Source organism: Brachionichthys hirsutus, chromosome 2, assembly GCF_040956055.1.
Source record: "Brachionichthys hirsutus isolate HB-005 chromosome 2, CSIRO-AGI_Bhir_v1, whole genome shotgun sequence".
Lineage (NCBI taxonomy): Eukaryota > Metazoa > Chordata > Actinopteri > Lophiiformes > Brachionichthyidae > Brachionichthys > Brachionichthys hirsutus.
The window spans coordinates 6,129,173-6,147,296 of record NC_090898.1 but is presented as its reverse complement, the minus strand read 5'-3'; the positions used below and the strand labels follow the sequence as shown (position 1 = coordinate 6,147,296).

The following is an 18,124-nucleotide window of genomic DNA, read 5'->3' as shown; positions in this document are numbered from 1 at the left end:
ATGCATGCCAAGGTGAGTTGTCCAATAGCTGATGAGGGTCCGACCACAGAAGGTTACATAACTTGCACATATTGTCTCGTGCACCTGGTAAATCTCACAGACACAGATAAGGGTGACATTAATGTTGTTTTGTGATTTAAGAAGTTGCTGCATTGCTTGTCAGTAGGTTGTCCAAGGCTGCAGATATGGACCACCACTGGGTGGCCAAGGCCTGGCTGAGCGATGTGGGCTTGCCGCAGTACTCCCAGGCCTTTCACAACCATCTGGTAGATGGGCGCATGCTGAACTCGCTGACGACCCATGATCTGGAACGCCACCTCAGCATCAACAAGAAGATCCACCAGGTCAGCTTGCTGTTGGGTATCGAACTGCTGCACCTTCTCAGTTTCGACAAGGAGGTAAGTATGAATCTGTCCCCACAATCAGAGTTCAGCGGTGGTTTAACAGATGAAAATAGATCCTACCAGAATATGATATATTCCAGTGGAAATGTTTGGGTGCGTTCCAGGCACTGCAGGCTCGCCGGATACAATGTGAACACCAAAACGTGGATCCTCTGGTGTGGACCTCTCACCGGGTCATTAAATGGATCAGAGACATTGACCTAAAGGTGGGAAGACAGGGAAAGAAAATACACCTGCAAAACACACGGAAAACTCAAACAAAACAATACGTCGCTTTAAAAAAAATAAAGATATTCAACCTGCAAAAACTACAATTGCAAAGCACGGGTTGGAAAACTGTGATGCTAACTATCATGCGATCTGGAGAGTTACTGAGGCTCCTGCGTTGATGTAGATAGGAGGTCTTTGTCACTGCACTATTGAGACACCACTGGTTGATTAGCGCCGTGGTGTTTATCACCAGTCAACATTTCCATTACAAGACATCACCACAATCAGTGTGTGTAGAGATAAGGCTGCCTGAGCCGGCGTCCTGGTAACATCCCCGCTGCTTGCACTCCCACTGAGGGAAGTGTTGCATCATGGAATTTTAGCTTTGCTGTCATCCCTGACAGAAGTCCCTCTTCGGCTCCTTCCAATCCTCAGGAGTTTGCAGAGAATCTTCTGAACAGTGGCGTTCACGGTGCCGTCATGGTGCTGGACCCCACTTTTAACACTGATACCATGGCAACAGCAATGGGGATCCCCAACGGCAAACACATGGTTCGCAGGCACCTTGTTGAGGAGATGAAAACCCTGATTGGCTCAGCCTGGTAAGAGACTGTAATCTTACTTACTGTAGCCCCTCGCTAAGGATGAATATAAGATAACATTCCTGAAACCGAGTTGGATGACAAATGAAAATATGAACCGTAAGTGTTGGACGAAGGTGCTTCCCTCCGTGTCCACCCGCAGGTCGGATGACAAGCAGGACTACGAGCATCCAGGCCTGGGAACGCCACCAACTTTCCTTCGCCAGAACTCCCTGAGCAGACCGCCCAGCTCCAGCGGCCGGCACACCGATGATGAAGACTCGCTGAGGAGGAGGGTGGTAAAGGTGGGGGGAACGCTTCCTCATTGGAAACTCTCATAAATTGTTTTCAGGGTAGGTTTTGATTTCAGAAGCGAAATCAGACAAGGTCAGGTTTACTCTGTAGCATGGTGCTCTGCTGCATTTCAGAACGTTAGACAGCAGCTATTTAACGGTACAGATGGGCGCCCTTGTTTGACTTGATGTCCGGGCAGTCGGGAAATAAATAAATACAAACACGTTAAATGACACTGCACAAACTATATTTTCTGCATGCCTGGTTTGAATGCATGTTTCTGTCACAGCCTCTTGCTGGGTTCAGCCCCAAAGCTCACGCCGGGCGGGACATGAGTTGCCATAGCAGCTACAACTCCCTGCCTCAGGAGGTTCGAGACCGGACTCCGCCCCGACCCGAGGGCGGCTCTATCTGTGGCTACAACAGCATCGAGGTCACCAACGTTTGAGGTCACCTCATTTTTCTACAGAAGAGCCTTTACAGGACAAGATTGCACTTTTAAAACCAGTTTAAATCTTTTTTTTAATAAGGTTCCTGGTTTAAGAGACACTTTATCAGAGTCTTTGTGTGCAGGTGGTATTTTGAGTTTTTAAGGGGAATTAAATCCTTTTGCAAATGCCAGATCTAATAGATGGACTATAAATGATTATTTTTCTATATTTCTGTGGGGAAATGGTTCTTTTAAACCAAGATGTTATTTTGTTTTGTCAAACATTGGCTACTGACAGACTGTGAAGAATAAGTTTTGAAGAAAAAACAATTGTTACAAACAGGGTACTTACTGAAAACTTGGGGGGGGGGGGGGGGGGAATCATCTGTGTAAATTGTTCTTGTTGTCTTCGGTTCTGATGCTTGTGATGCGTCGTTGATGTAGCTACAGACAAAAAGACAAATGAATCTTAAATCCTCGTGTTTATGTTTGATCGTCATTCTTAATGTTGCACATTTACACAAATGTAGCACCTCTTCTGACGATTTCTACTGGACTGTAAACACGAATGGAAAAGTATCTGAACAATGTCAGCCTGTGGGCGGAAAGGTGTGATATGTGAACATCTGTTTAATCAAATAAAGATTATGTCTCCTATTTGGTGATTATTTCTTACCCATCATCAATAAATAGCTCAATAAAATACATTTCGAGAAAGATTATTTATTATCGACTGAGAACATTTTGTGATTGGATGCTAGTAAATCAAAATCAAGCCCTATCCTCCCATCTCTCACTGACAGGTGTATCCTCCTAAACTAAACGAAAAGGGGTGAAATGAAACACACAACGAGGAGGAGGAGGAGCAAATGGATTGGGTTACACAAACACAGACTCACAACCACCATGAAATAGTCCAGATCCAATGCTAGAAAGAAATCGTTACCTCCGCCAAGGAGGTTATGTTTTTTTGTCTGTTGGCAGGTTTACAGAAAAACGTCTGGATGGATCTTGATTTTTAAAAAATCTGAAGATATCAGCAAAATGTCTTCTGGATCTGATCCAGAATGAGATCAGGAAGAAATATTAAATTTTAACATTGAAAACTCAATTTACGGATTCAAAAATCAGTTAAACTCTGATTCAGTTTTACTCTTCATGGTTGGCGTATAAAGATACCAAGAACAATTTAGAACCTTTTGATGATGAATCCAGATCACCATGTGGATGATATGAATCTAATTATGAGGGGGGTGAGCTGCTTGGCGGAGGTCTGCGCTCACTGAGTGCTTTTCTAGTTGACTAAGTTGCCCACGTTATTGGAAAGTTTGTTCTGATGCTGTGCCGTTGCCTCACAGCAAGAAGGTCACAGGTTCGAATCCAACTTGTTGCCTTTCTGTGAGGAGTTTCTATGTTCTCCCCAAATGCATGCAAATTTGGTGAATTGTTTACACTAAACTGTCCATAAGTGTGTGTGTGTGAATGATTGTATGTCTGTGTGGCCCTGCGATGAACTGGCGGCTTGTGCAGGGTGTACCCCGCCTCTTGCCCGTTGACTGATGGGATAGGCGCCATCACGACCTGCAACCCGGTAATGGACAAAGCGGTCAGGAAGATGAATGAATGAAGAAGTAAATACATAAATGCATCTGTTCAGTATATGGGAGATGTGTATATGCCATTTTGTGTTTGTGCGCTAACACTGACTCTGCACCACGACTGATTTTGCACTCTTACTTTGGTGAGTCGCTGCAGTTCCTCCTTGCCTCACTCCGTGTTTCTGCTTCCGAACATACGTGCAATTTTAAACGTCTGTGCAATAACACATGGCGCAACTTCCTCTGCTCGCGAGCAGTGGTTCGAGCGTCAAGTAGCAAAATCAGGATGACAAAGCAGTTGAGGGAGAACTGCTCTGGATGGTAATATCGTCTCGGTGAAGACATCAAATGAAATGATCATGGAGCAGGAAGTTATTAAATTACACAGTAATTACACAAGGGTGGATGTGAATGAGTTTGCAAATTGGATTAAGAAAATATTAATTCCGAGTTATGCTCATTTTCATTTGAATAGAAACTGTACAAAATACTGGCTTGAGAATTTTACACATCGTATCGTAGATTATATCACGTCTCAGACTATTATGTCATAAAAAGTTCATTCATATTTTACTGTCCCATTTTGTTTCCGGACCACCATATCATTTTAGCTGCAGGCCATGGGGGATTCTGTATATCACGTTTAGAGAAGGTCCTGGGTTCAGATCCACCTCAGGACTTTTGTGTGTGGACTTTGTTCTCCTCATGTCTCTGTGGATTCCCTCCAGTGTTCCCTCTGACTTCCTCCCACAGTCCAAAAACATGCCGTTTAGATGAATCCTTGAGCCTGACTTGCCCGGAGGTGTGAATGTGAGTGTGATTGGTTGTTTTTCTTTCTGTTTTGGTCCTGTGATGAACTGTTGACTCATCCGGGCTGTACCTGCCACCTTACCCAGCCAGGTAAGGTGGAAATCTGGAAATGTATGGATTTCCAGATGTGACCCTGTGTGCGTGTGTGTGTGTGAGAGAGATGAAACGGAGGAACCAGATGAAAGCTAAGGCGGGAGATAACCTCCCAAGAACGGTAGAGCAACAGGGGTTCTGCATTCCAAATAAACAATACATGAAGCGGTCGCGTTGCGGCTGGTTTTCTCATTATTGTAAAATATTCCAGGCCAGTACAAACGAGCACGCCAGCAGTGGTTTCAAGTCACGTCAAGTTTTAATAACTTGGGTACCTTCCAGGGTGGCACAGTGGTTAGTGCTGTTGTGTTGCCTCACAGCAAGAAGGTACTGGGTTCGAATCCTATCTGTGTGGAGTCTGTGTGTGGGTTTCCTCCCACCTCCAAAAACATGCATTTTAGGTGAAATGATTACTCCAAATTTTCCATAGTGTGTGAGTGCGTGCCTGACGGGTTGTGTGCCTCTGTGTGGACGTGATCACTTTCACTGCCTCCATATGTATATATGGCCCTGACTAACATATCCGTGCACACCGCATGTGCCGTCATCAATGATAGAGAAAAACAGGCCAAGCATCATGTTGGGCACAACAACATAACCTTTGCATTGCTGTGAGCTACGTAGTCCCGTTTGTATGATTATGTATGAATTAAAATAAGGCAGTGGCTTTCAGAATGCTCCTATAATTAATACAATGCGTGTACATGAGGTAAACTTTATCTTATCAACACCAAATGTCACGATCGGTACTTGTCGCTGGTTGAACGAAACAACCGTGCTACAGCTGGTTTGATGATCCTTCCTTTCCTTCTGATCTGCTCGTGGTGGAAATCCAGGCTGCTGAGTCACAGTCAGAAAGATAAATAATTAGTTTTATTAATGATCTCAGTACAATTTAGATGTGATAACTGACATATTTCTGCCACAGAAATGCACTGGGAACAATAAGTTATTTAACTATTCATGGTACATGGATGCCAATAATATGTTTTTTCCTTGAGTACTATAGGAGAGCCCCTTAAGATGTTATCTTATATGTGTGTGTGTGTGTGTGTGTGTGAGAGAGAGAGAGAGAGAGAGAGAGAGAGAGAGACTGTAAAAACAGCAACAAGAATATAAACATCAGAAAACACTGTCAATATTAGGGTAAAATAATTCTTTGGATACCAACCTTACTGAGGAAAAGTTGTTTTCATTGAAATAATTCACATAAAAAATGCATTTTTTTTAAGTCTATTGAGATCTTGTCTTGAAAAAAATGAATGGATGGATGAATGGATGGATAGATTGTTGGTTGGTCCCTGAAGTACTTCTCTCTGGCCCTTTATGTTGATCAAGTCAGAAGTTATCTTCCTAACAGACAGACGGACGGACGGACGGACAAACGCCTGCGATTACGCAGCCCCTCCTTGGTGGAGGTAAACAAAACAAAGAAAACACTCGCGCATGCTCCGTCCTCTCTACGCAGCAGCCGGTCCGAGCGTGAAAGGGTTAATGAAAGTGGACGTAAAGTCCTCGCCTCCCTCCTTCCCCTCCTCTTCCTCTTCCTCTCTCTTTCTGTCTGGGCCCATCTCAGAGGTAACTTCTTGACTGTCGTTCGCCGCTTTGACGCCGGATTACGCAACATCGGCTCCGCTCAGCGGCGTGAAGACGAGCTCCGCTCCGCTCCCAGCCTCGAGGAGAGGAAGGAACCGAAGGGCTGCGTTCTGTGACACAATGTCGAGGTGAGTGCGAAGCCCGAAGAGCCGTTCCCGGAAGGAATCATTTGGTATCGCGCAGAATGTTTCTGGAACTTTCAGTTCGTTGCGCTCGCAATCCTGGAAAGTTTCGTTACTCTACTTTTACGCACGCATGTCCTGTAAGAACAACGGTCAAACAAATCTGGAATAACTGCTCCATCGATCCCAAACACCTAGTCCTGTTAGTATCTGGAACGAGTTCTGCGAAACATTTTAGGAAAATTATTATTTTGTAGAGAAAAGACAGAGATTGTTCAGAATAAAACTTCTCTTTACGTTAAGATTTGTTCTGGAATAAAGTTGTTTATTTACAAGCAGGAATGTTAATGTCTTCCTTACTGTCTAAATCCGGCCTTGGGGGTGAAACGCAGCCCTTAAACTGGACCGAAGCCACACACGCACACACACAGAACTGGCCCATTCCCACTCTAGATGTCCCGACTGACTGGGACGCCTGTGTCCAGCATCTCATTAGGATTCTGATGCCACGCATTCTTCCGTGAGATGATATTCCTAAATTGGGGAAGGGTTCCATCTGCGGTCGACCGGTCCCACTCATTCCCAGCAGGCCCGAACGTGTTGGCTCACTGTGCATAATCTGCGTTTCCAAGGAAGGTTCTGAGGAATGAGCATTTTAAATGAAGACATTCCTGATATCGTTGCAGTCGTTAAATGTAGATTGAGATTTGTGTTCTCAGAAGGCTTCCTCTATCACCTATAGCAGTGACTACAACAACACAAACACGTCACACAGGTGATCTTGTGATCAATGAGACATTCAGCGTTTCAGAGGATTGCTTTTACTGTGTGAAGCAGTTCAATGGATGCAAATCTAAAATAAGCACGGGCTATGGAGGCTGCTACAGTGACTTAACACATCCATGCTTGCATGAGGGACATAGTTCAGCAGCTTGAGTAATGTTTGTGTTGAATATGAGAAGGAACTTCATCTGTTGCATTGAGCAGTTCAAACCACCATTCTGACGTCTCAAAACCCCCGTCTTTCACAGCTGAGGGTATTTCCTGAGCTTCTAGTTGTAAATGTCACGCCCTGTCCTGCTGATGTGTTGACTGGAAGGAAGCCTCTCTTACTGGTAACACTAAAAAAGGCTTGGCCTCATAAAGATGTGTTCAGCGATAACTCGACAGATATGGGTTTGTTTGTTTGTTTATGGGTTAAGTCCTCTGTTGAAACAGACACGCAGTAAATGGCTTTTCTATTCTCTCTGCAGCTTCTGAACTCGGTGGAGACCCTGCAATTGAAGTTTGGGGGACACGCAAGATGCCATCCAGTGTGGATGGACCACCAAGCCTCCATTTGAACAACACCAATAATAACAACAACACCAATAGCAGCAGTGAAAGCAGTGGGAACTCAGGTTCCCAGTATGCACTCTGTGCCCTGGGGGTCGGCCTCGTGGCCCTTGGCATCGTGATGATTGTTTGGAGCGTAGTACCTGCAGGCGGGGCTGCCAACAGCAGCACCAGCTCGGCAGGAGACGGGGATGTTGGCAGGAAAAATAAAGCGTCCTCTGTGGCCTTTGTGCTGGTGGGCTCTGGGGTGGTCATACTGCTGCTGTCCTTGTGTCTGGGGTTGAGGAACAAACAGCAGGAGCAGCTGAGGCGCCTGGAGGCACAGAACCGGGGAGGAGCTGCAGCGAGCGTACAGCAGGAAACAGAAACGTGAGTCCAATCATGCAATCGTAGCAAAGCAGCGTTTAGAAATCAATAAATGGGAGGATTGCTTGATCATGTGGATCACCAGTTTGTTTAGCAGTCTTGTGCTTGTGGGAAACATTTCTGGGGGGGGATTTGTGTTGCACATGGAACATTATTTTGTCTGTATTTAAAAAAAACATGTTTCCATTATAATTGAGACTGTTGGATAAATCTACTTTAAATATACTGGAAACTCTACATTTCCAGAGCGTAATGAAACTTGGTTATTAGATGCCTACTGAAAAAAGAACAAGTGTCTAACATGAGGCTGTACGGTTAATCTTTATAAAATCGTGCTTATGCAGTTTCATCTCTAAAGAACTGAGAATCCTCTGCATTTAACTTCATGAGCTTCACAAAAAACCGCTGCTGCTACTTTACCGTTCAGGTTCTTCATGATGTAACAGCCATGTGAGTTGATTTCGGTTGATGTCCTTGCCGTCTCGTGGCTGCTTGATCATGTACAGCTTTAAAATAAGTCTTTTTATGAGCGCACACTTATTGATTGTCATTTGTTTGTGTGTTTCCATTTGTCTCCAGTGCTGAGGAACAAGCCCAGCGGTTTGCCGTACCCTCCTATGAAGAGGCGGTAGGCAGTGGCCAGTATCCTGTCGGCCAGAGCAACCCAAGGCAAAGCACCTCCCAGCTGCCTTCCTACGACGACCTGGTCCAGGTCGACGGTGTGCAGTATGAAACCGAGGTCACGAATGTATCGCAGCCAGCTTCGATTCCCGGTGTTCCCACTGCTGCAGCATCCACGTCAAATCGGAGACCTGGGAAAAATAGCCGAAAGCTGCTTCCGATAAAGATCCGCAGGATTAAATCGGAGAAGCTGCGCATGAAAAACACTGATCAAGCTCAGTCAGCGGCTGAAATCGGCATAGAACCGCTTACCCCCCCACCACAGTACGAAGATAAAGTACCTCCAATATGAGACCAAGCTGATTGTGTTCATAGTCTCTGATCGATTGATCAGCTTTATATGGATGCAGTGCTTCCTTGTTGATCCCAGACGGTTTTGTTTTTTAGCAGCACTTTGTTTGAAAATTGGTTCTGTCCGAATTCACGATTCATGCCACGTCCCTCCAGAGCACTGGACAGAGAAACCTTTATGTATTTTTTCTTTCTTTTGAATCTTATTGGGTTTCTGAGAAGGATGCCGTTGGAGCGCAGTGTGCTGCACTTCTGTCGCTGCGGCACTTTGGTTTACACACACGGACACACACACACACACACACACACACACACACACACAATACAGTTTTCATCCACATCAAAGTAGCTCTCTGTTACAAGGTGTGTGATCTCTGTGTGTGGCAGAAACTGCACATGTGATTAGATTGTAGAGGTCCCAGGACATGAGTGGTGGTAGCGGGGAGAGCAGGTGAGCACACTTTGGAGTCGGGCACTGGGTTTGTGAAGTAGCGTCCGTGAAGGTGGCGACTGAGGAAGGGGATGTACCCAGCTGGATTTACCGGAGGTATTCTCTAAGAAATTTCTCCCCCATCTCTCCTGGGCTTCTGGGGGATATTTTGAGTGGGTTTCGTACATTTCAGTTTGTTTCTATTATTTTTGTTTAGCATCTTCTTGAAAAAAAACTGAGCGCTGGATTATCTTTACGTATTGAGGAATTTTCTGGATGGCACTGTTTACATGAAATCTGTTTGTAACCCAGATCAGAAAAAAGCTTTACAAGCATTAATCAGCTACTACTTCGACTCCCAGGCAAAAGTGCTCAATTAAATCATCATCTTGCCCATATTTGTGGATTGTAATCTGCCGTAGGACAGCTATTTGTGAGTGGGTCCAAAATTTCTCATGGCTCGCAGGTTAGTAACCTGCTGTCAAACTACATTTAGCAGCTAAAGAATAACATTTCTATTTGTTCTGTAGCCATGGTTACAGTCCCCGCTACTCTGTGCTTGTTTTTTGTTCTTGGTGGAGATGGCCAACAGAAAGACTCTTTGACTGTGCAGCAGCTGCACCATGATAAGGGCAACTATTTCGCACTTGGTTGCGCACCGTCATTCCTCCAACCACAGCGTGACTTGTAGCCCTGTTTTCATTTTGACGAGTGGAAATAACTCTGAGCTCTGCTCAAGCAAAAGGAGTTTCCAGCTCCGTGCCTTTTATCCTATCCTCAAACAGACACGTTTAGGTTTTAAGCAGTTGGAAGCCAAAATGGATTAATCAATTAATTCAAGTAAAATGTTTACAAATATTGCACAAATGAAAATGTTTAGTGAGACAAAAGATTTTAATTGTGAATTAATGTGAACTTAATGCAGAAACGAGTTATGTTTGTCAACTTGTGCTGTATTAATGCCAGACGGGCAGAATCGACGCCGGTCTAATGGACTTCACCACAGACTTGATTGTTGAAGTTTAAACCTGCCACACAGTTTACCGTTTCCTAATTCTGCCATCATGGTCAGTGCTGCAGACAAATTCATTGTACCTCACTTGCAAAGAACCAATTAACTAAAGATATAGATTTTATTACTGCGTGTTAATGTTTTACAGTGATAAAACATGAACTGTTGTGATTCATGTTGGCCACTGTCCTTCTCATTTATTACTGTATTTTTTAAACTCCTTAACATGTATTCTTTAACTTTATTAGTGTTTATATATATACTGTGAAAATATAATTTTATATGATTGTTTTTCTATTTCTATTTTTCTGAAAAGTGCTAGTGTATCTCATGAATATTTTGAGAAATAAAAGGAAATATTTAATTAACCCCAATGTTCACATTGTGAATTTTGTTGTCACTGAATAATTGTTTCTTTTGAGGTTTTAAGCCTCTGGATATTTAATTCTTACTGTTTATGGATATGCAGCTATTAAAAGCTGATGCCGTCTGTGGTTGGCTTTGTCGTCATTTTGTGTTCAGGATATGGCCAGTATTTAAAGCGTCAAACACAATTGTCCACTTGTTTGCACTGATAAACACCAGCTTCTCCTTTACTTTGCAGTTAATAATTGAGACATTAGGAATCATGGTTGTTCTTGCTGCTGACCGAGGCATTTGCACATCCTGTTCAATAGGTGGCAATAACCTGCAGAGTAAAAGACAAAAAACAATTGTGATGCACTTCCTGTTTTTGAAAACCAAGCCTTTGTTTACTTCAGGATGCATTGTTAAAAAAAAATAAGTATCTGACTGTGTTGATGCAGCTGATGTAAGTGCTGACTTGTGTGAAGGCCTTAACCAGAACCAAAGCTCACCACGCCATGAACGTCCCAAGATCCATCAGGGTTCTGGAAATTTAGCCGGCCGCCAGAGTCTCCCAGCGGGCATATGGTTGTTTAGCACACGCCAAGGAGACGTCGCTGCCTGCGATCACTTAGTCGTGCTGGGTTTCTTATATTTCTTGCCATTTTTAAGGAAATCTATGCTCAAATCGTCCTGGAGGTTTTTACCCTGTGACTGATGGAAGTATAAAACGGATTGTAGTCGACCATTAATTTATTGGTGCATCTCCACTTCTCCTCTCTTTGTGTGGACTCATGTTGGCACCCGGCGCTGACACCGGCACAGACCATCCTTTCTGGAGCGAGGACGCTCCACCGGTCGGGCAGCGAGCATATAGCAGCATGGCTGACCACTGGAAGGAGAGCCTGCTGCGGGATGTCAGCCCGCGGACCGCCAGCTGAGGGGGGTAAGCGTGTCGCTGGATGCATCCTTTCTGTAATCCTAAATCAGGCATGTGCTGGATTTTTACCTGTTATCTGTTTGTTATAAAAATATTACGGAAAAACCACTGGATGGATATTTTTGAAAAGATATAAGGCATAGCTCAACAATATAGTTTAGCGAGATACCGGCTTACATAGCACACCATCACTGAGGCCAAACAATCCAACACGTGTTTAACTTGCCTGGATGATGACTCATCTCTTCACAATCATTTGTAGACATTTAACATAATATACAGTCGATTTTGTGGTTTTTTTTTATAATTAAGGGGAAAAAGTCCTCATCGTCATTGCTGAGGAAGCTTGTTTAATCCAACCCTCTTTTGGATCTGTGCTAGAAATGATCACAAAGTTTCATGCAAATCAGTTCTGTAGTTTTTGATTGTCCTGAGCCACATCTTGGGTTCTTTTCTGGCTCTTGCTCAATATATTTGTGGAAATCCATCAGTTTTTGTGTAGTTCTAATAAAAAATAACAAACTAAATATATGAGATGACGAACCAGTCTTACCAGTAGGCACCAGAATAGTTCGAATCAGCAGGCTCCTCATGGTGTGTGAATATGTTGTTAGGTGGAAACTCGTATTTATACTGTGTCAGCATCTTCTAAGTATTGTGTTTACTCTCCTGGGAAACTTGTTTGGCACGATCACAAAGACAAACAAGTGCATATGGTTGGTGATAGCAGTTTCCCAGCACTGCTGCCTTTGAGGACCGTGGGAAACGTTTCTGCTACTAACGATATCGTAGATTAAACTGCAAAAATAATGTTTTTGTTAGAATAAGAGTAAATATCCAGAGTGACTATATTTATCATTCAGTCATGCTTTAATATTTTCTAGGGGAAAAGTTTAGATCAAAATGTGCATAAAACAGACAATAACACATTTGTTCATGGTTCCATGTTTTCTTTATTCTGTACATTATTGCCGATGCGATCCTGGAAGCCCTTCATTTCAATAGGCCACCATTTTCTGTGGAAGAGTAGGGACATATTATCTTATGTAACATATATCTACACGTTAGATATATTTCTTGTGAATGATTTAAAGAAAAAGGAAAAAAAACAGACACTCGGGCGCTTACAGAGTCGATCCAGTCGATGTAGGAGCTGACTCGCGTGAAGACGGTGGGCTTCTTGGGGAAATTGCAGCTGAGCCCGGAGCCGAAGCTGACGATGCCGTGAACCTCCCAGACCCCAGCGCTGTTCTGACAGTTCAGAGGCCCGCCAGAGTCCCCCTGATTCAAGACACGGAAAACCCAATCAGTGTGTGACCTGAGACACTCAGTGTGTGTTCATAGCCTTAACATTAGTTGCTGATGAATTGCCATTGTGTCATTTTGCATCAGTAACTATTTCAGACTCACGTTGCACCCGGACACCACTCCATCTCCACCTGCACAGACCATGGTCTCCTTCACCTGATAACCCCACCAGTCCGGCTTGGAGCAGGTGGCGTGGTCCACCACGGGAAGGAGAGCCTGCTGCAGGATGTCAGCGATGGGACCCCCGGCTGGGTGGGGGGGGGGGGAGACCAGTTCAAGTTCAGCTCGGTTAAAGATGTGGGAATTAACCCTATTGCGTATCAGATAAAGGACGGGCGCTGCGCTCACTGTAGGTGCGACCCCATCCGGTGACGTAGCAGGGCTCGTCGTGGGGGAGGATCACGCCGGCGGCAGGGAGACAAGCAGCCATTATTGTGTCAGCGAGGGTTACAGGAGACTCCAGCTTGATCAGGGCAATGTCATTGCTGCAGAGGATAGACACACACACACACAATTAAACCAAACACAGGCACACGCTGTGCAATCTTCACAAACAATGTAGAATTTTACCGGATGAACAGGGGGTTCCACTTCTCATGCACGATGATACTCGCTGGGCTCAGGAACACAACGCCCTCCTCCGTCAGTGGCAGGTTGTGCTTCCCCATGGCCACTCTGTACTGCCTGCCTTTGCTGTGAGGTTTCAGAGAAGAATATGAAGCAGTGATGGGCGCGCTTTTAAAATTTAGATGAAAACAATCCTTGTTTTCAGGACTTTATATGGTGAAAAACTGTAGTCCTTACATTTTGATCTGGCTGTGAGAATGCAGAGGACTGCAGTTTGTGGGTGGAGAATGGATAAACAGTGGGTTCCTCAAAGAGATCATTTTAATACCTGATGCAGTGAGCAGCAGTGAGGACCCACTGGTCGGAGATCAGAGTCCCTCCACAGGTGTGTCTCCACTCGCCCTCTTTGTTGTACTGCAGGGAAATCTGAAAGACCCACGCAAGCACAACTTGAATCCTCTTTTTCCCAGCATTTGTCCTGATTACCTTGTTGTGGATGTTGTTGTTCTTGATCATGTCATGATGGGAGTTCATCCATCCACTGCCCTCCTGTACTTTAGGCTGTTTCTTGTATTTGAAGTAGCCTGATGCAGCTGCTGTACTGCATCCTTCTTAATATAAGGTGCTATTCTCTTGTATTTGAGGTTAATTCCTTTACTGAGTTTGGGCCAATAGGCTGTACTGTAATTTACTTATACAATGTAATCTTATTTCTGAACAAGGCATTTAGACCTGTCCTCCATCCTTGAGAGAAGCTTTGCGTTCCCTTTCAGAGGTTTAGTCTTGGAAGTGTTTCCGTTAACAAATCAGTAATTTAGTTTACACCTTGATTCTCTCGCCCAACATGTCTTACCTGCCAAGGCCAGCTGTGAGGTTTGACATCCTCTCCTCCAACCACCCTGGACAGCAGAGGAGGGAAGGTAGGAATACCGCACCCGTAGGCTGGAGTTGGGGGGGCATAAAATAGAGAAAACTCTTTTAGAATGGTTAAAGGTTTCTCCCAGCTGTTAATCTGCATTCATTTTGTAGAGAAAACCGTTCTACAATGAACTGAAATGATGTTGTGAGGGACAGATACCTACCGCCAGCAACAAAGAGAAGGGCAACTGCAAACTTCATCTCGTCTGTATCTTCACGGATTGCAGAAGAGCACCTGATATATTTATACCTCTCGTGATGTTGTGTAAGCTGAGAAAACCGGATCAAAGTGGATCCGTTTTTCCTTGAATGAGTTCGCATTTGGGGTGGAGCTAAGGGGGAATCAAAACGACCTGAAATGACCGGGATATTAGGCCAAGGCTGAAATGTCCTGGTTTAACTTAATACCTATGTCGGAATATCACTGCGCTGGTACTTGTGGTACAAATACTGCACTGTGATACCCGAGGTTCACAGCCAGTCAAAAAAAGAAAAATTTAGGAAACATTACTTCAACTTAATCATGCAAATATGATGTGTGTGCGTGTGTATATATATATAAATAATAATATATATATTATGATTAAGTTGCAATTTAAAAGTAATGTTTCCTAAACATTTCTTGTGGCAAACATTTCCATTATTCCACCTTAAATCATATATTTATGTAAAATTTGACTTCATTAAAAGTATTTTTTAGTGTTCGTGTTTTTGCATATTATTGTTTCTCATGTTTAGAAACTATATTTGTAAAGCTAAAACCAACGCATAATTACATTTCGGCCCTTTCTCTGAGAACAGCACAATGTCCATGCAGCAACAACTTCAGATAAACGAAATCAAGTGATCATTTTTTTATGTGTTCTCTTAAAAAAGAATGGGTTCATTCTTGTATTTTCTTTGACTAATGGGTGTAATAAACTGATCCCTTTCAAATACACCATTTCTTATGTAACGTTAAAGGACGCTGCAACACCTGTGAGGTTCACACAGATGTTGGGCAGGTGAGATAAAAGTCTATTTCAGATTATCTCTGGGCTCTTATCTCGAGGGTTGATTAATATTTCCCACCGACTTTCTCTGGCGTCTCCGAGGTGAATTTTCAGCATCGCATTGACTCTATATATAAGGAGGCGCAAGTCCAGCAGCATTTCAGCTGAAGACAGTCGCAATGAATCTCGTGATCTTGGCTTTGTTGGTCGCTGGTGGTAAGCTCTGATGCTGCTCTAACGGCACACATACGTTTATTGCATGTGGCTGCCCACATCCGTTCGGATTGAGTGTCACACTTTTATGCTAAAATGATCACTGTTATAGGATGACACCCTAAATCGCCGTATTCTGTGCTGGTGTTTCTCAGCCTACGGGTGTGGCAACCCCACCTTCCCTCCCATCCTCAGCAGGGTGGTCGGTGGAGTCGATGTCCGTGAGAACAGCTGGCCCTGGCAGGTACGCCCCCCCCCCCCAACCCGTTCATATCCTTTTGCTGTGGACTGCATCTCTGTGTCATACAACATTCACGTGCTTCGTTTCTTCAGGCGTCTCTGCAGTACAAAAGTGGCACCAACTTCTACCACACCTGCGGCGCCACCCTGATCTCCAGCCAGTGGGTTCTGACCGCTGCCCACTGCATCGGGTGAGTCTCTAGGTGCACACGTGGCAGAAGAAGAAGAAAGCAATAGAGTTAGATAGGGCTGGATTTATAATTCTGCAGGCTTTTAAATAATCTAGAAAATAACTTTGCCAACATGATACACAGAGGTCATAGACCGGGTCTTTATGAGCTGATTGTGTAATTAAAAAAACTCATCTAAATTTAACACACCAACAGAAATAGCTGTTAAAGTAAAAAAAAATTGTCATCCCTCCATATAAAATAGAAAAAGTGGTTTCCATGTATCATTAATCAAACACTGGAAAAAAGTCACAGTTTTAAAGAAAGTGAAATATATTGTGTGTGCTTTTTTGTGAATCACACTTCTGCCCAGATTCCTGTAATCCTTCCAGTAGTTTGTGTTCAATATACAACATGGTAAAAAAATAAAAAGTAGGACACAGAGTTTTTGCAAAGATCATTCATCCAAGTGACCCTGAAACATGTTTGTGTGTTTTCTGGCTGAGCAGCAGTCGCACCTACAGAGTCTACCTGGGAAAACACAACATAAAGAACAATGAGCCTGGCTCCATCGCCATCAGCCCCGCCAAGATCATCGTTCACGAGAACTGGGACTCCTACAGGATCCGGTGGGCTAGCCCGCTTCCCTTCATCGAGTAGAGCTTACGTATTATGCTGCTGCTTTGCCATTCATCATTTCTAAATGTTGGGTTTGCATCCATTGCTCCAGTAACGACATTGCCCTGATCAAGCTCTCAACGCCGGTCAAATTATCCGATAAAATCATGCCTGCCTGTCTTCCCCCATCTGGAGAGATCCTGCCTAATGACTCTCCCTGCTACGTAACCGGATGGGGCCGTCTCTGGAGTAAGTTCCGCCAAAAGAGAGCAGAAATACAGCTGCATTCATATCCTGTTGTATCTTAAGTGTTATGCAAGCATTTTCTTGATAAACTTAAAAAATATTCTCCAGTTTTTAGATAGCTTTCATTTCATCAGTCATCAGTTCGAACAAGTGCTTGAGTCCAGTTTCAAACTCATTACAGTCACGTCTCTTGCTCATGTCTTTTTTATACACTGCTATAAATCTACTGCTACTGTTATTCACTAATCTGAAGAAAAAGAAGCCGCCCTATTCTGCGTAGGACATGGGGTTAGAGATCCAAGTTTTGGGATAGACTTGGCCAGATGAGGTGGTCCTAACTCCGAATCCCTGTTTTCCTCTAAAGCTGGAGGTCCTATTGCTGACGTCCTGCAGCAGGCTCCCCTCCCAGTGGTCAGTCACCACGTCTGCAGCAGGAGCGACTGGTGGGGTAGCCTGGTCACCAATAACATGATCTGTGCCGGAGGAGATGGCGAGCTGGCTAGCTGCAACGTGAGTTTTTATTCTTGTGGATTGATTAAAACATCTGTAAAAGTGGTTCTTGGCTTCACGCTAGCATTTATTTCTCTTCCGCCATCAGGGAGACTCTGGCGGTCCCCTGAACTGTCAGAGCTCTGATGGCTCCTGGGACGTCCACGGCGTGGTGAGCTTCGGCTCCAGCATGGGCTGCAACTATCCCAAGAAGCCCTCTGTCTTCACCAGAGTCAGCGCCTACATGAGCTGGATCAACAGAGTAAGTTTTAAAACACTTCATGGTTTAATGCTTGTCCAAAAGACTTTGTGACTTTTTTTCCCTCAGGAGAAAGAAACACTCTTTGTGAACTGCTTTACAATGAAACCTTTATAATGTGGCTTTTAAAATTACAAAAAAAGAAATATGTTTTTATTCATAGATTTTTTTCTCTTCCAATTAAAATACAAGTAATAATAAAAAAATAACAGTTTAGAACTGAATCTAATCTCTAGTGCCCTCTAGTGGACAGCCTTAAACATGGTCGTGCTTTTCTGTTTGTTTTTTCCAGGTGATGACGACCAACTAAGATGTAAATCGGTGTGTGTTGCATTGGAACAACAAATAAAGAACAGTATCTTAATCAGTGTGCTCTGTATTTATTTATTTTATTAGATGGTTGAATGGTATTTGTTGGTGTGTGTTGGTTATACAACTGATAAATAAATAGCCACATGGAGCCTCAGGGAAAACCTAGGACTGCTGGAGAGACCATGTCTCTCGGCTGGACAAGGAACACCTCAGGAAGGGGGAGGAGACGTAAGTCTGGAAATCCCTGCTGAGAC

The 18,124-nt window shown here is 43.9% G+C and overlaps 3 protein-coding genes across 3 annotated transcripts; 2 read left to right on the top strand and 1 right to left on the bottom strand.

Moving 5' to 3' along the window:
- The first annotated feature begins 7,441 nt into the window (after positions 1-7,441).
- On the top strand, positions 7,442-8,812 carry tmem51a (transmembrane protein 51a). Its single transcript, XM_068752390.1, has 2 exons — positions 7,442-7,842; positions 8,419-8,812. Exons 1-2 carry the CDS (start codon positions 7,442-7,444, stop codon positions 8,810-8,812), a joined length of 795 nt encoding a protein of 264 aa, XP_068608491.1.
- A 3,724-nt stretch (positions 8,813-12,536) lies between these two features.
- On the bottom strand, positions 12,537-14,532 carry LOC137909517 (chymotrypsin-C-like). The gene is made up of 8 exons (XM_068753985.1): positions 14,496-14,532; positions 14,267-14,355; positions 13,742-13,839; positions 13,417-13,539; positions 13,195-13,331; positions 12,949-13,094; positions 12,667-12,819; positions 12,537-12,554 (listed from the first exon to the last, which is right to left on the bottom strand). The coding sequence occupies exons 1-8, from the start codon at positions 14,530-14,532 to the stop codon at positions 12,537-12,539; spliced, it is 801 nt and encodes a 266-aa protein (XP_068610086.1).
- Positions 14,533-15,502: 970 nt separating this feature from the next.
- LOC137908683 (chymotrypsin-like elastase family member 2A) lies at positions 15,503-17,903 on the top strand. Its single transcript, XM_068753107.1, has 8 exons — positions 15,503-15,539; positions 15,692-15,780; positions 15,870-15,967; positions 16,456-16,575; positions 16,677-16,813; positions 17,175-17,320; positions 17,409-17,561; positions 17,851-17,903. Exons 1-8 carry the CDS (start codon positions 15,503-15,505, stop codon positions 17,866-17,868), a joined length of 798 nt encoding a protein of 265 aa, XP_068609208.1. The 3' UTR covers positions 17,869-17,903.
- The last annotated feature ends 221 nt before the right edge of the window (positions 17,904-18,124 follow it).

What these genes read in the sequence shown, in the direction of transcription:
- LOC137908683 (XM_068753107.1), top strand. Translation starts at nt 15,503, where the DNA reads ATGAATCTCGTGATCTTGGCTTTGTTGGTCGCTGGTG. An exon ending in AGAACAGCTGGCCCTGGCAG is followed by an intron (nt 15,781 to 15,869) that starts GTACGCCCCCCC and finishes TCGTTTCTTCAG; the next exon opens with GCGTCTCTGCAGTACAAAAG. An exon ending in ACCGCTGCCCACTGCATCGG is followed by an intron (nt 15,968 to 16,455) that starts GTGAGTCTCTAG and finishes CTGGCTGAGCAG; the next exon opens with CAGTCGCACCTACAGAGTCT.
- tmem51a (XM_068752390.1), top strand. Translation starts at nt 7,442, where the DNA reads ATGCCATCCAGTGTGGATGGACCACCAAGCCTCCATTTGAACAACACC. An exon ending in GTACAGCAGGAAACAGAAAC is followed by an intron (nt 7,843 to 8,418) that starts GTGAGTCCAATC and finishes ATTTGTCTCCAG; the next exon opens with TGCTGAGGAACAAGCCCAGC.
- LOC137909517 (XM_068753985.1), bottom strand. Translation starts at nt 14,532, where the DNA reads ATGAAGTTTGCAGTTGCCCTTCTCTTTGTTGCTGGCG. An exon ending in TGGAACCCCCTGTTCATCCG is followed by an intron (nt 13,332 to 13,416) that starts GTAAAATTCTAC and finishes TATCCTCTGCAG; the next exon opens with CAATGACATTGCCCTGATCA. An exon ending in GAGTGGTGTCCGGGTGCAAC is followed by an intron (nt 12,820 to 12,948) that starts GTGAGTCTGAAA and finishes GTCTTGAATCAG; the next exon opens with GGGGACTCTGGCGGGCCTCT.